This window comes from Dama dama, chromosome 2 (assembly GCF_033118175.1).
Source record: "Dama dama isolate Ldn47 chromosome 2, ASM3311817v1, whole genome shotgun sequence".
NCBI lineage: Eukaryota > Metazoa > Chordata > Mammalia > Artiodactyla > Cervidae > Dama > Dama dama.
Window position 1 is genome coordinate 26045345 of NC_083682.1, and position 14232 is coordinate 26059576.

The following is a 14232-nucleotide window of genomic DNA, read 5'->3' on the forward strand; positions in this document are numbered from 1 at the left end:
ATCCCACCTCCCCTCCCAGCTTGTATACCATAATGTTTAAAGTAGCCATGCATGCACCAAGCTTCCTTTAAAAAGAACAAAAACCAAGAAATTAATGCATATTTTTGTTGGCACTGCCTCAAAATTGACATCACCAGAAATAATCTGCATCATTATTAACTGTACAAATAGGTCTCTTCCTTCCCAGGTTCAGCAGTTATCTCTGTAGGCTAATCATTTCTATCAAATGCTCCTCATTCAGTTGTGGGTGGAATTAGATAAGAAATGTTACTGTCAGCGATTTCTGTGTCATCATTAACAGCCGCAGCATTGGCGGAGAGACTTTTCCCAACATTTTAGCATGGTCCACGGGTGTTTAGAGTATCCTTTCGCATCTGGATTTTATTCAGCTTGACCAACTGTTCCTGGCTCCCTTGGGACCTTATGAGGGCCCTTCCACTAGGTGCTTTACGGTAACACTTTCCAAGTTTGGTGTTAGCTTTTGCTTTGCTGAAACTTTTCACAGCTGACTTGATACCAGCACTCTGGCCTGACCTCTCGCTCCTTCGGCACTTTAGGGGTTAAGTTTGTCGGTGGCTCCGGTTTCTTTCCTGGGCAGGGGAATGGAGATCCCCTTGTAGCTGGTACTTTAAGTAGCCGATTGCTGGTGCCTGGGATTCCCTGGCCCGGTGCGGGCTGGCTCGGCTGCCTGGCTGGCTGACTGGCTGGCTGGCTGGCTGGCTGGCTGACGGAATTGCCATCGTGAGATTCATTCAGCTTCTTTGTCTGCTTTCTCCAAGGATCACAATGTAGAATGCTCTGGCCTAGGAACCTGACCAGGTAGGAGGATATTCTGAACCTTCTAGGGCCTGGGGCAGGGTGTGGCGCTCGAGCTGCCCTAGGTGGAACTGGAGAGCCCCGCGGAGCAGCCGGCGGTACGGCTGCCAAAATTGCCGTGGGCTACGTGGTTGGGGGGGGGTGGGGGTCACAGGTCTGGAAACTCATCATCCTTTTCCTTCTCACCCCCATCCCTTTTTATTTTAACCTTAATAGTCCTAAAGGCAGCTGGAGCAAATGTCCTTGGTTCACCTGGACGTTTGGGTAATGTGAGTATATTCCAGACCATCTTATCAAATGAGGCTGCTGAGACCAAAACACTGGCTCTCTTAGGTCCTTATTTCAGCTTTTAGGGGGAGACCTTTGAGCCTGGGGTGGGGTAGGGTGGGAGAACTAGAGAGAAGCAACGTTGGTCCCGGGGCAAGGACTGCTGGTGGTGCAGAGGGCTCTGATTAAAACGACTTGCAGTTGGTTTTGTTTGGAATCTAAGAAGCCGGGTGAACTTGTGGTTGTGTTTACTAATACTGCAAATTACTGGGTGGGTTTTTTTTTTTCTGGAAACTAGGCTCCAGGAGAGATGACATAGATTTAAGTAGGAGCTCTTTTCTTGCTTGTTAGGACTGCTCTAAAGCTGCCCAAAGAGGAACATTTCTATTTTTAAGCCAGACAAGGGGGAGAGGAAACAATGTTCATTGCCACCTACTACTGGCCAGGTATCTAACAGACATTGTCTCATTTAATTTTTCTTGCAAAGCTGACAATATTATTTTTAATTTGAGTTGAGGCAGTGGGAGCCAGGAGAGGCTAAGGAATGCACTCAAGGTCACACAGACACTAGGAAAAGCTGGGACTGGCCACCACTCTGCCTTCCTTGTTGGGCTTGGCAGATGGCTCAGGATGGTTTTATCTGTAAGTTTAAATGTGGGTTCAGCTGGATGAAGGGCACTTTTTATTGTGGAGGACTCGCCAAAGTACACATGATCCTTGCAAGCATGGCCTGCCTGGGCCTCTCAGATTCGGCTCATTTCGGGAGAGGGGTGGCATTAAAAGGAACTGCACTTCGGCAGCAAGACCTACCTGAGAGTTCGCTAATCTCTTTGAGGCTTTTGGACTCTAGATGAATCTGTGACTGGATTTGTTGCTCATTGGATTTGTACGCGGTTGAGGGAGGAGGTGGAAGCCCAAGTGAAAGTCAAACGTGAGGTCAGTAGCCTTGAAGTTGACCTGGGGCTGCTGGAGTCCCGGAGTCCCCACCCCGGCATGTTAAGGCTGACCCAGGCTTGGCGATAGTAGCTCATATGTGTGCCTGGGGGGGCTGGTTTCCTAGGGTGGAACAGTTCTCGGGTCCCAGAGCTGATTCAGAATGTTTGTTTCCTGACCTGGGCTTCCTTCCCTTCCCATCCCGTTGGCCTAGAAGGAGTAGCTGAAGGGCAGGCCCCTGACAAGCTGCCCTGAGTGAGGCAATTGTTGTTCTGTTCTGGGCATTCAGGTTTCCAGGCTCCTAAGATGTACTGGGAGGTGACTGGGAGTATGTGTGGGTGGGTGGATGGTGTTAATGAAAGTGTCGAGACCCCCACATCTTCCTCCACTCTAGACCTAGGGCAACCAGTCAGCGCCCTGTGTGGGATATCCTCCCCACCCCAGCTTTTCTGCAATTACATGGAGAATACTTTGATTCCATTAAAAGATGTCCTCGGTTTGGGGAGGGCAGTTTGGAGGGAGAATGAATACATACATATGTATGGCTGAGTTCACTTGAAACTATAACAACTTTATTCATCAGCTATACTCCAAGACAAAATAAATTTTTCTTTTTTTAAAAAAAAAGGTGTCCTGGGCTTTTTGCATAGCTGTTGGGAGTTCTGAGTTCTTATTTGACTGTAATTTCTTGGCATCTCTTTGCCTCTGCTCTTAAGTTGAATGAGAGCTTGGGTTTTAGAACTGTGCAGATCTAGCTTCAAATCCAGCTCAATTTATTATCTCTGGCACCGTGGGCAGGTCACCATAGCCTCTGTAAGCCTCAGTTTCCATATCTGTAAAAGGAAACATTGATAGTTTGTGCCTTATAGTCTAATAGAAGTGTGTGGGATAATGAATGTAAAGTGCTTTAGCAAAATCCCTGGAGCCCACTGTTAAAGCTTTTCAGCTTGAGTTCGCCAGTATTTTCATGAGGTATATGATAGGCTGAGCTGTATATGATACACTGAATTCTGTTGATGTTTAGGGTACTCTTATCTCCTGGTAAACAGAACAGCAGAATGACTTTGCTGCAATCTTTGGCAAAAGCCAGGCGGCTGTGGACCAAGTTTCAGCAGCTTTCTCTGGTGGAGCCTTGGAGGAGAGAGGCCTTTGTGCAGCTGAGGCCAGCAGACATGCTGGTGCCTATGCTAACAATGAGGGTAGAGGGCATCTGGACCAGAGCTCTGGGCTTGGTAGCTCAACCAGCCCCTGGAGCCAAAGGAGGAATTTCACGCTTACTCAGGGGACCACCTACTTGTTGAGGGAATGAGTTACCAAAATGGGACAAAGGTGCCATGGGGGTGAAACTCAACCCCTGACGTTCTGAGTGCTGCTAAATCCCCTCGGAGCCTTCTTTACGGGGCTCCTGTTTCCCTCTCCCCACCTCAAATGACTGGCCCTGCACCTGGCCCCGTCTGTAGAAGCTGCTTCTCCCCCGGGACCCTGCCCATTTAGGGCAGCGAGCTCTTGCACTAGAACTTCATCATCTTCTTCATACTGTGGGCCTGCCTCTCCTTCCTGCGGTCTTTGCAGAGTCCCTGGATTCCGCCCTACAGCTGACGGGAGCTGGTTATCTCCTCTGTGTCTGGAGTTCTGGTTTGGTCCCCACGAAAGGCTTTAGGGGCCTGGGTGTTGATCAGCACCAGGTCATAGAGGAGGAAGTCTGGGTCTTCTGGAGATGAAGATACTGACAAAGTAAATGGCAGGGCCAGGGTTCAAACTGAGATCTGTTAGATGGGTCAAAAAGTTCATTTGGATTTTTCCAAAGCATCTTACAGAACAACCCAAACTTCTTGGCCAGCCCAATATTTTGCTTTTTTTTTTTTTTTTCTTCAGAGCATGTGCTGCCTCCATCTAGAGCTTCAGAGGTTTATGATACCCTGGCCCGCTGCTGGATGAAACTTAATTTATTTGGATTAGTATCTAACTCTGTCCTGGGTTTTCATTCGAACTCAGGTTCTGGGTTATTTTGTACCGCAACAGCAAACTGTGTAGGCTGATCACAGGGGGAAAACTTAGAAGGGTGACTTGCTTGCTCATAGCTTTTTTTCAAGTACCTCTCTTATTTATTTATTTTTTTTCATGTAGGAAACTTGAATGCCCTTCTAATACACATGACAAGTTTTCATGAAAATGTGTCAGTTGAATAGATAAACAAGATGTTGCACATTCTTGGTTCTGTATGTGAATTCTAGCTTCAACAGTTCCAAGTTGTGTGACCTTTGGGCCTTTCTTTCCAAGGGTCAGTTGTCTCATCTCTTGAATGGGTATAGAAGCAGTCTCCATCTCACGGTACCCAGGAGAAAATATAGGTAAGCCCTCAATACTAGTTATTATTTTTATCACAGAGTTGGGCAGATTAAATGAAAGAATGCAGGTAATATAATTAGCATGGGGTCTGGCGCAGCTTTAAACTTCAATTAAAGTTGGCTCTTACCATTCTCAGATAGGCAGCAAAAGGAGTTTGCAGGAGTCCTGTTGCATTCTTTGAAGGTGGATTTTCTTAATGGGCTCCTGCAGTGTTTAGAGGAGGTGATGCTCCTGAGAAAAGCTCCTGGGGAGGAAATAGTTAACATACCTGTCTGGTGGGAAATGAAGGTAGCCAAACCCTTTCCCTTCCCCGGGGGTTACTGCTAAGCCCTAGTTGGACTTGCTCACTCATCCACACCAAAGGATCTCATTCCGCTGGGCCCTGGGGTTTCACAGGAACAATTGCCTTGAACAATAGCCAGAAAACTAGTTCCACCAGTCTGGGCTTTTGCAAGTGAATGCAGCTGTCTGGCAGGGAGCACCGGGCCCAGGAAATGGGCTTTGCCGTGATTCTGGAGCAGAACTGGAAAAGTGAGCAGGTAAGGCCGCGACCCAGCCCTGAGTGTGGCTCTACAGTGCGAGTTTAGTCACCAGGAGAGGGGCACACAGGAGGGCGGGGACTGGCCAAGACAGTTCCTGAGAAGGGCCTTCTGGACTAGACCCAGTCTTTGGGTGGGGGGTTTGGGTGGAGGGTGATTAAGATCCCTTGCTTAGTGAGGGCTGCTTTTGAGGACCAGAATTACAGTACTTCATCTCTTCTAACCTGTTGTGGTTTATTGGTGAGCAGGGAACGAATATTTCTCTACGAGCTGATTTTTTTTTTTTTAACAACATCATTTAAGCATGTCTTTCCCTTGCATAAACAACATTATCTCACAGGGAGTCCATTTGGAAAGTCTAATGACCCTCCAGATCCTTCAGTAACTCCTCTTCTCAGAGTCAGAGTCTTTTGCTGAAAGCCAGGATTCCTCATGCCTGGGCGTGTAAATCCTAGTGGAAAAATCTGTTTAATCATCCTTCTAACCTTGGGGTTCGGTTTTGCCTTTTTACTTCATGGAAGATGAAGTTGTAAATATAGTATCACATGAATTCAGAACCATTGCAGATTCCTGCTGTTGAGATGAAGTTGTAAGTACAATACCACATTAATTCAGAACCATTACAGATTCCTGATGTATCTAGAGACTCCCCAGAAAAGCTCAATATTAAAAATTTGTCCAGATTAGAGATGATTTCTCAGGGGAGCCTGGTGAAAGCAGGTACTATGGAATGCTAACTCCCCACAACAGTGAGGAAAACAGGGAGTGTGAGAGGCTGGAATAATTTACGATTCTTTCACCTGCGTTTTTCATAGCTGATAGCTTGTGTTTGAGCTGTTAAAATTGTGCTTTAAGCCCTCTGAGTGGCATTTGAATTCCTGACACAGTGATGTCAGCATCTCTTGTAAGACTCTGAAACTGGATCTCCTTGTTTTATGGGCCTTTCCATTTTTGAATAGATTTTCTGGTCCCTTTCGAGAGCCTTGACTCTGGTTAAAATGCTGTGTCTTGGCCCACACAGGGTCTCTTTGATATTATGCTTGTTTGCAGTCAGTCGGTGGAGGTTCTTTTAAGATGAGGCTGGTTAGCAGACAGAGATTTCGAAGCTGACCTCTGTGTACCCTCCCTCTGATGAGTCATTAGATGACTCCTAAACGCATATGTACCATGCCTAGTGCAGTGCCTGGCATTTGATAAACACTGCCAATGGTGGCTTTATCCATTAGGTAAGATTGCATCTTGTTCCTTTGTGGATAAATAGTGTGGTCATGCAGAACCTTTCTTGTGGATTGGGTTGTAATGCCCTCTGTATTATGGGGTCAATCAGGTAGCCTTGTTGTTCAGTCGCTCAGTCGTGTCCACTCTTTGCGACCCCGTGGAGTGCAGTACACCAGACTTCCCTGTGCTTCACCATCTCCCGGAGCTTGCTCAAACTCAGGTAGCCTATATGAGTACAAAGGCTCAGGTGGGGATGGTGTCAAATAGGAAAGCTCAGCTCTGTCTAAAGAGGGCAGTTTCAACTCAACGCTAAGTAATCTCCTGTGTATTGACACCTATATTGAAAAGGCTCAGTGTGGGCTTCAAAAAGAGTCACTAAGGGATGAAATCAGCAGTGAGGAAACCCAGAGACTAGAAAGCGTAGTGACCTCTTTGGCAGCTTTTACTGAACGGAAGGAGATGCTCCGATCAGCGGGTACCTTCAGCGCCCTTTGCCTCTGCTAGCTTTTCTTTGAGCTTAACCCCCCAGGATGCTGGTTAGAAAGCACCCTCTGGGATGGCTGTATCCAGCTCCCTCACTGGAGACAGAGAATTAGAGAGTGAGCGAGGTGTCTGAAGCCTTCTAGGAGGCAGTTCTGGGGAGGGCTGGGGCCAGGGCCTGGCTCTGCTGCCTCCTTGCCTTTGCCGCTTGCAAGCCTTAAGGAGAGAGCAGCTCAGCAAAGAGCATTGGTGGGCCTGGGCTTTGGGACGCTGCTGACTGCTGCCTCATGCTGGCACTTGGCTGGTGGTTTGAGGGGCTGTTGAAATCTGTAGAAATGTCAGAAACCAGTGCAGTTTCCACTTGGTGTCCTTTGTCTACCTTCCTGTTTCACATTTTCCTCTGTGTCTGAGCTCTGCGTTCTTGTCTGTCACATCTCCTGGCTTTGTGATCAAGGGTAGGGACCACTTAGTCATCATTGTATCCCTGATACCTTGCATGGTGCGTGGCACGTAGAGGGTGCTGGCTGACAGGGTGAGATGAACAAAATGAATTCAAGGTCCCTGGCTCAGGATTCAAAAACATTGGAGTTTAGGAGTCTCGAAGGAAAATAGCAAATGTCTGATGGAATTCTTTTCACCCACCCATTGGCAAAAGTAGGTGAAGGTCATTTTCCAGTCTGATCACTTACACCTGCAGTTGTGCCATGATATGACCACCAGTGGAGGACTTTTCATTGAGTAGAGAAAAAAGGATGTGGCTGTGATCTGGGTAGGAAATGATGCTTTTTGTTGATGGTTCTGAGAAGTCAACAGAAGCATCTTCTTGCCATTTCTCTAGATGTCCCAGCCAAAGAATTTATAGGGCTTTAAACATCATATGCTGTTTCAAAAAAAAAAAAAAAAAAGACAGGGAAACCAGCCAAGCTGTGGGCCCTATGCCCCTTTTAGTTTCCTGTTATAGAACCTGGAGGGGAGGAGGCCCTCGGGTTCTTCTGCCTGTTTCCCAAGGCTGTTGAACACAGTTCTGTTTCCACCAACACTTTTGGAGTAGTCTTATCAACCTTACAATGTAGAGTGAAGGTGAAGTGGAACAGGAAAAACTGGTAAAGAGACTAGATCTGTCTTGTGTTCATTTATTCTCCTGGTCATTCATATAAAAATCATTCATTCACTCACAAAATGAAATCTGCTTTAATATTTTTCTCAGGGTCTGAGGAACACTTTTGTATCCAAAAAGAGTGTCTTAGAATTAATTAGGTTTTACTATTCAATTTATTGAAGCTTTAATTTTAAACCTGTGTTTTCTTATAAATCTTACCTGTAGGTTGAGTATTTTGCATAAAGTAAGAATGTTTCCACCTATTATTTTGATTAGTGCTTTATTAATTCAAACTTAACAAATTGTATTTGACTAATTAGTACTATTTGTGAATCTGGATAAATTTCCTGAAATATTTTAGATCACATTTGTAAACTTAACATACCTGGCTTCCTCAAGTTCTTCAAATGTTGGATTAGATAGACTTTAGTAGCCTAACAAGCAAAATCTTTCTAAGCACTTAAACAGCCTTTGCAAATCAAATAACTTATGACATTTGTAACTTCAGTTTGTCCAAAACACTTCAATTCTCTTTACAGTCTGAATCCAATTCTTAAATCTTTCATCTTAAAAATTTCAAATGAAAAATCAGTACTCATTTAGATTTGAAGCACAAGACATTTTTAGATTCTGTAACATGCCATATATTTTTAAAAATAGTATAAATTATATAGATTATCCCAATGATCACCAAGCTTTTACTCTATAAAATTAAGCATTAATATCAGGATTTATTTCATTATTTCCCTTCATCTTTTTAAACCATTCCAAGGATTTAAAATCATTTTACTCCCCACTGAGGGGAGGAAGTTCATCCTGTCGAGTGGGCTCAAAACCATCACGTAGTTTTTCACAATCAGATTCAAGAGCAGGGTGCAGAAATGGCCAAATCATATTCCAGAATGATTCTTCTGGGGTCATGGCTGAGTGCACTGTAGTTCTTTCCGTCTCTTGATCCTGTTCACTGGAATTTTGTGTCACCACACTGCAAACCCAAACCCTCTGAGTTTCTTTCAAATTTCAGTCATAATCAGGTTTTGTAACCTCTTTCAACATTTATCGCCTGACTTGGGTCAACAGGCTTGTACCCCGTCCCACGTTGTACCTAATTTCCTTTGCCACTTGATTGGATTCAACTAATGTTCTTACTGCCTGAATGAATTCTGCATGCTTTCCACATTTTTCCCATCTGACTCTCAGCCACATGTCTGGAGTCATTTTACAAACAAATTGCAATCCCCCATTAGTTAGCACCAGTGTACCAAGTGACAAAAGCATAAGCAAGCTAGTTTTGAGTAAAAGAAAGACATTTATTAGATCTCACTGTTCGGTCTCCCAGAGGTGGCTTCTGACTTCTGATCTGGCTGGATGCAGGAGCTCATGTGATGTCGTTGCTCTTGCTTCTGCTTGCCTCCCTCCCTGCTAGCTGCCTTCTTAGGCAGCCGAGGATGAAGGGCCCAGCGGCAGCTTTAGGCTTCCTTTGCTTTTCTTCCAGAGTGTGTGTTATTCTCAGCATCTCCCATGTGAGGAGTGCTCTTTTAGGCAATGTTAAAGAGATCATGCCAGCACTTTAGAAGAAGTTCATGGGCAACTTGAATCTCTGAGAGGGGGCTGGCATACCATACATTCTCTTGCTGGGACCACGTTGTTGTCACAGAGCATCTTATGGGACTAGTTTTCCTTAGGGTGCTTCTTGGAACTCCCTAACCAAGGAGTGATCTTGGTGGCCCAGGACCATTTAGAATATCCTGAATTTTAGGGAAGGGACAAGTTAGAGCTAAATGATTTTATATCGAGAGAGATTCACCTGTGTCCCCAAAGAGCCAGAAGTGAGGGAGACATGGCTAGTTTTCTGAACTCGGGGACAGCTGTTGTTTCTGGTGCACAGACAACACTGGGGACCCCAAGGCAGCTCATGCTCAGCATAGACTTCTCTTCTGTCATTGTTCCTTCATCCTCCTCCTCGGTCTCCCCACTCCCACTTTTCTGTGGGGTAGATCCTTGATTTGCCCCTTCCGGGCTGACTCAGTTGCTAGGACCCCTATCAACTCAGGGTGGCCCCATGATGCTCTGTGCACAGATATGGGAAGAATCATGTGTGTGAGAAGTACCACATGTCCGTCTTCAACAGTATCTCAGTGTTCAGAGGGCACAGAGGAAGAGCGGGTACAGTTTCCAAGCAAGAGAATCTGGAGCTTGGATTTGTGGGCATCTGTTACTAACTTCCCTCCTTCCTCCTCTCCAGCCACGCTCCTCTTCTGCACGTCTTCTTTCTTCATCCTTGGATTATAGGAAATTTCAGATACATTAAATGGCTAACCCCGGAGAGCAGATGCAATTAAAGACACGGGATTTTCTTCTCATCATGAGAGTGGTCGGAGTCTTTTTCCATATGTGATGTCACCCTTTCCCCAGCAGAGCCTTACACGATTGCCAGCCTAGGTCGTGTCATCCACATCCGCGTGTCACCCATAAAGCAACTGAGGCAGAGAGGTTGTGTGACATGTCAGAGGACAGGGTGGGAGGGAACCGGACTCAGAATCCGCGGCTGGGGCTGCCTTTGCATCAGAACTTGTTCAGTAAACACACGCCGTGTGCCTGGAGATGGGGGGTGGGGAGGCTGGCATTGCTGCTGTACCACTGCCCTGGAGGTGGTGGTGGGGGAGGGTGGGCAGCGGAGTCAGGGAGAGTTTCCCGGCCAGCCCTGCCCTGCACTTGCTGAGAGCCCTGGATGGCACTCTCAAAGCCTGTGTCCTCATTAGCAAGCAAAGCCACTTATGAAGGAATAGGAGCGTGGCTGAGAGTACATGCAGGTACAGAAGAGTGGGCACGTGGCCAGGGCTCAACGGATGGCCGGGTGATGCAGGCCAGAGGGAGCACACGTTCTGAAATTAGACAGTTCTGCCTTAAACCCAGTTCCAACGTGGACTGAAGCGGGGCACTGGGCAAGATACTCCTTCTTTCAGCCTTGGTCCCTTCACCCGTCAACTGGGGAGGAGGACGGGTCCCTTGCAGGTGTGATGTGCAGAGCGGAGGTAGAAACGACATATCGGAAGCACCTGGCATGATGCCTGGCACAAGAGATGCACTGCTTACTATCACCAGGCAGGTCCCTGCAGGTGCTTGGAAAGTAGGACAGGCCGTCACAGAGAGAACTACTGGAAAACTGCAAGGATGTAGAGAATGAACCCAAATGCGGAAGACTGTGAATTCAGAGGAGGGGATTCTCAGGGTGGGCCGGAATATTTGGAGAAGGCCTTAAAGGAGGATTTGGAACCGGATGGAGGCTGGGCCAAGCCAGTGGAATCGCAGGCAGGAAGTTGGTTAAGACCTGGAACTGCAGTTCCCTGTGAATTCATCCTTAGTAAGCCTTTTTCTGAGCCCTCACACTGCCTCCCTTTATCCTCCCCGCTTGAGAACCACCTTCACGTGTTTCCCCTGCACTTGTGTGGAACCCTCCAAGTTGGCTTTGGAAGCCAAATTGGTGGGCTGAAGGGAAAGGTGATGAAAACAGGTTTCCACTAAGCTTCGTCTTCCTGCCTGATCAGCAGAGCTCAGACAGGCATCCTATGAGCTGGTGGAATAAACTAGAACTTCCTTTTCATTACTTGGGAGTGGTAGTTTGGGGTGCTCCTGACTTTCTAAATCTCAGACAGGGGCATTTCTTTTTGTTTGTGTATGTGTATATATATGCATATATATATAATGTATGCCACAGTTTTTAAAGATTATACTCCATTTATAGTTATTATTCAATGTTGGCTGTGTTCCCTGTGCTGTACAATATATCCCTGTAGTTTATGTATTTTATACATAGTTTGTACCTCTTAATCCCCCACCCCCATCGTGCGCCTTCTCCTACTCCCCTCTCCTCACTGGTGACCACTCATTTGTTCTGTGAGTCTATTCCTGTTTTGTTACATTCAACACTTTGCTGTATTTTGTTAGATTCCACATGTAAGAGATATTATATATTATTTGTCTTTCTCTGTCTGACTTATTTCACTAAACATAATGCCCTCCAAGCCCATCCATGTTGTTGCAAATCGCAAATTTTCATTCTTTTTTATGGCTGAGTAATATTCCCTTGTGTATATATACCACATCTTCTTTATCCATTGATCTGTTGATGGACACTTAGGTTGCTTCCATATCTTGACAGTTATAAATAATGCAGCCTTATTGGGATGCATGTATCTTTTCACATTACTATGTTTGTTTTTCTGGATGTATACACAGGAGTGGAGTTGTTCTGACACTGGCATTCTGAGGCGTCAGAGTGCCATTGTGCGGGCCTTTTGGTGAGGGATGGCTCCCTGTGGAGGGCTGAGTGGTGGAGAAATGTGGTAAAGTCAGAACTTTGTCATCACACAGCCCCGGATGTAGGTATTGGCCCTGCCCCTCCTGCTCCGTGACACACCAGCCTCCCGAGCCTGGCCTTCCTCCTGGGGAAGCGGGCCGTGTCGTATGCCTGTGTGCACTGAAAATGGACGTAATAGAGAGCTGTGTGTCATCACAGGAAAGAGGGTGCATCTGGAGTCGGGGCAGCTGGATTCAGGTCCTGCCCGTCTTGCTGTCTGACCTTGGGTGAGGTGTCGTAGCTTTCTCAGCCTTGGTTTCTCTACGTGTACCCTGGAAACATGGTTAATACTTACTCCTCTCTGGCAAGTAGAGGATTGTCACAGTTTATGCTGGAAGCTTACTTTATAGGTTCCTCAGCTTCCCACTCTGTGTGTCTCAATCAGCAGGTATTTATTGAGCACCTGCTGTGTATCTACCACCCTGCAACCAGGCTTGTTGCCGGGGATCGGGAGAGGGTGGGAGGAGGGGGCACTGTGGATAGAGGGACCAGGGAAGGCCTTTCTGGGGAGGTGGGTCTTCAGATGAGGAGGGGGGACGGGTGTCCAGGAAGAGGTATGGTAAATGCGAAGCCTTGAAGGTGAAAACCCAGAGCTGGTGAGCGATAAAGCCGGGCGGCCATGCAGGATTGACTGGAAGAGGGGCTGGATCACAGGGTCTTGAGGCCCAGAGTAAGGAGTCCTGAGAAGCCCTGAGGGATTTGAAGCAGCGGCGCAATAGATCTGACTTGTGTTTCCCAGAGACCGTTCTGGCTGCTGTGGGGAGACTAGATGGTTGGGGACCAGAAGAGGAGCCCGGAGCCCAGCTGGCCTGTTGGCAGTCCCCAGGCAGGGCAGAAGCAGCCAGAACCTCAGGGCGCAGGGCCGGGGAGAGCCGTGAACACTGGGAGAGACCCTGCAAGAGAGGCAAGAGGACAGGGACAGCCCGAATGTCTTGGCGTTGGGAAGCAGGAGATGGTAGAAGGAAAAAGAAGAATCATTGCTTGGAGATTTGACTTGAGTGGTGGGGGATGAGGATCTTGATGGATTTGAGGATTGAGGAATGAAGGATGCAGAAATGAAGGAAGAAATTTTTGATGCATCTTGAGGTATTATTAGAGTTGTGTGTGTTGTGTTAGCTGCTCAGTCATGTCCGACTCTTTGCGACCCCACGGACTATAGCCCTCCAGGCTTCTCTGCCCATGGGATTCTCCAGGCAAGAATACTGGAGTAGATTGCCATTCCCATCTCCAGTTATTAGAACTGCCAGTAGAGTTGGTGGGTTTCTGCTGATTTTTGCACTTCCCTTCTCTTGGCCAGGATTGGGGTCCAGAGAATCCCTACAGCAGCTCTTCTTCCCCCTCCGAGTCGCAGGGAGGACACTCCTGATGATTCATTCCCTGCCCACTTTCTGCTCCAGTCCCCAAACCCCCTGCTCCTCCTCTGTCTCTGGAGGTAGCCCTTGGCTTTTGAAAGCTCCCCAGGTGATGTTGAGGATGGGGTAGGTAGTGTGTATGTGTTTAGTCACCTCTGCGCAGGAAAGCACCGCCTTTTAGGGGAAGACACCTATCAACCACTTCCCCAGCTGCCAGACGGAAACAGTTGGCTGTCCCCCTTGAAGATGAGTCACATTAGAGGCGAAGGAGCTTTGTCCGGGGCTTTGTGCACCAGGAGCCTTCGGGGGCGGTGCGCGTCTGTCTGTGTCGTCAGGCTGAGCTGGTGCGGCATGACGTGCTCAGGGTGTCTTTGTCTTGGCAGCTGGGATGACAGCAGCTCCGTCAGCAGCGGGATCAGTGACACCATAGACAACCTCAGCACGGATGACATCAACACCAGCTCCTCCATCAGCTCCTATGCCAACACGCCTGCCTCCTCGCGCAAGAACCTGGACGTGCAGGTAGGGAACGGGGTTCCTCCCCAGCTCCTCCCAAGGCCCCTGCCAGTGGAGAGCCTTGGGCTTGTGGGCCAAGCGAGCCATTTAGGGCGGGCAGAGTCCCCAGCTCCGTGAGATGAGGCCCAGCCTCCCGCTCACTGCCTGTTCTCTTGTCTCCTGACTGTGTCTTCTCCCTGCAGGGAGAGGGGGGTGGGCAGCGGGGTGCTCAGAATAGGAGCGGGGGGGACGCGCTGCTCTCATGGTGGTGGCCTTGGCAAAAATCACCTTTCCTTCCTGGAACTCACTTCTATCATCTGTTTA

The 14232-nt window shown here is 47.6% G+C and overlaps 1 protein-coding gene across 6 annotated transcripts in view; it reads left to right on the forward strand.

Annotated features, from left to right (window-relative positions):
- The window catches only part of NAV2 (neuron navigator 2), a 417005-nt gene that overhangs the window by 325955 nt on the left and 76818 nt on the right, over nucleotides 1-14232 (forward strand). For all 6 annotated transcript variants that reach the window (XM_061167929.1, XM_061167935.1, XM_061167940.1 and 3 more), the window contains exon 12: nucleotides 13797-13935. In XM_061167929.1, the coding sequence (XP_061023912.1) occupies nucleotides 13797-13935 (139 nt within the window). The remainder of the gene's footprint in view (nucleotides 1-13796; nucleotides 13936-14232) is intronic.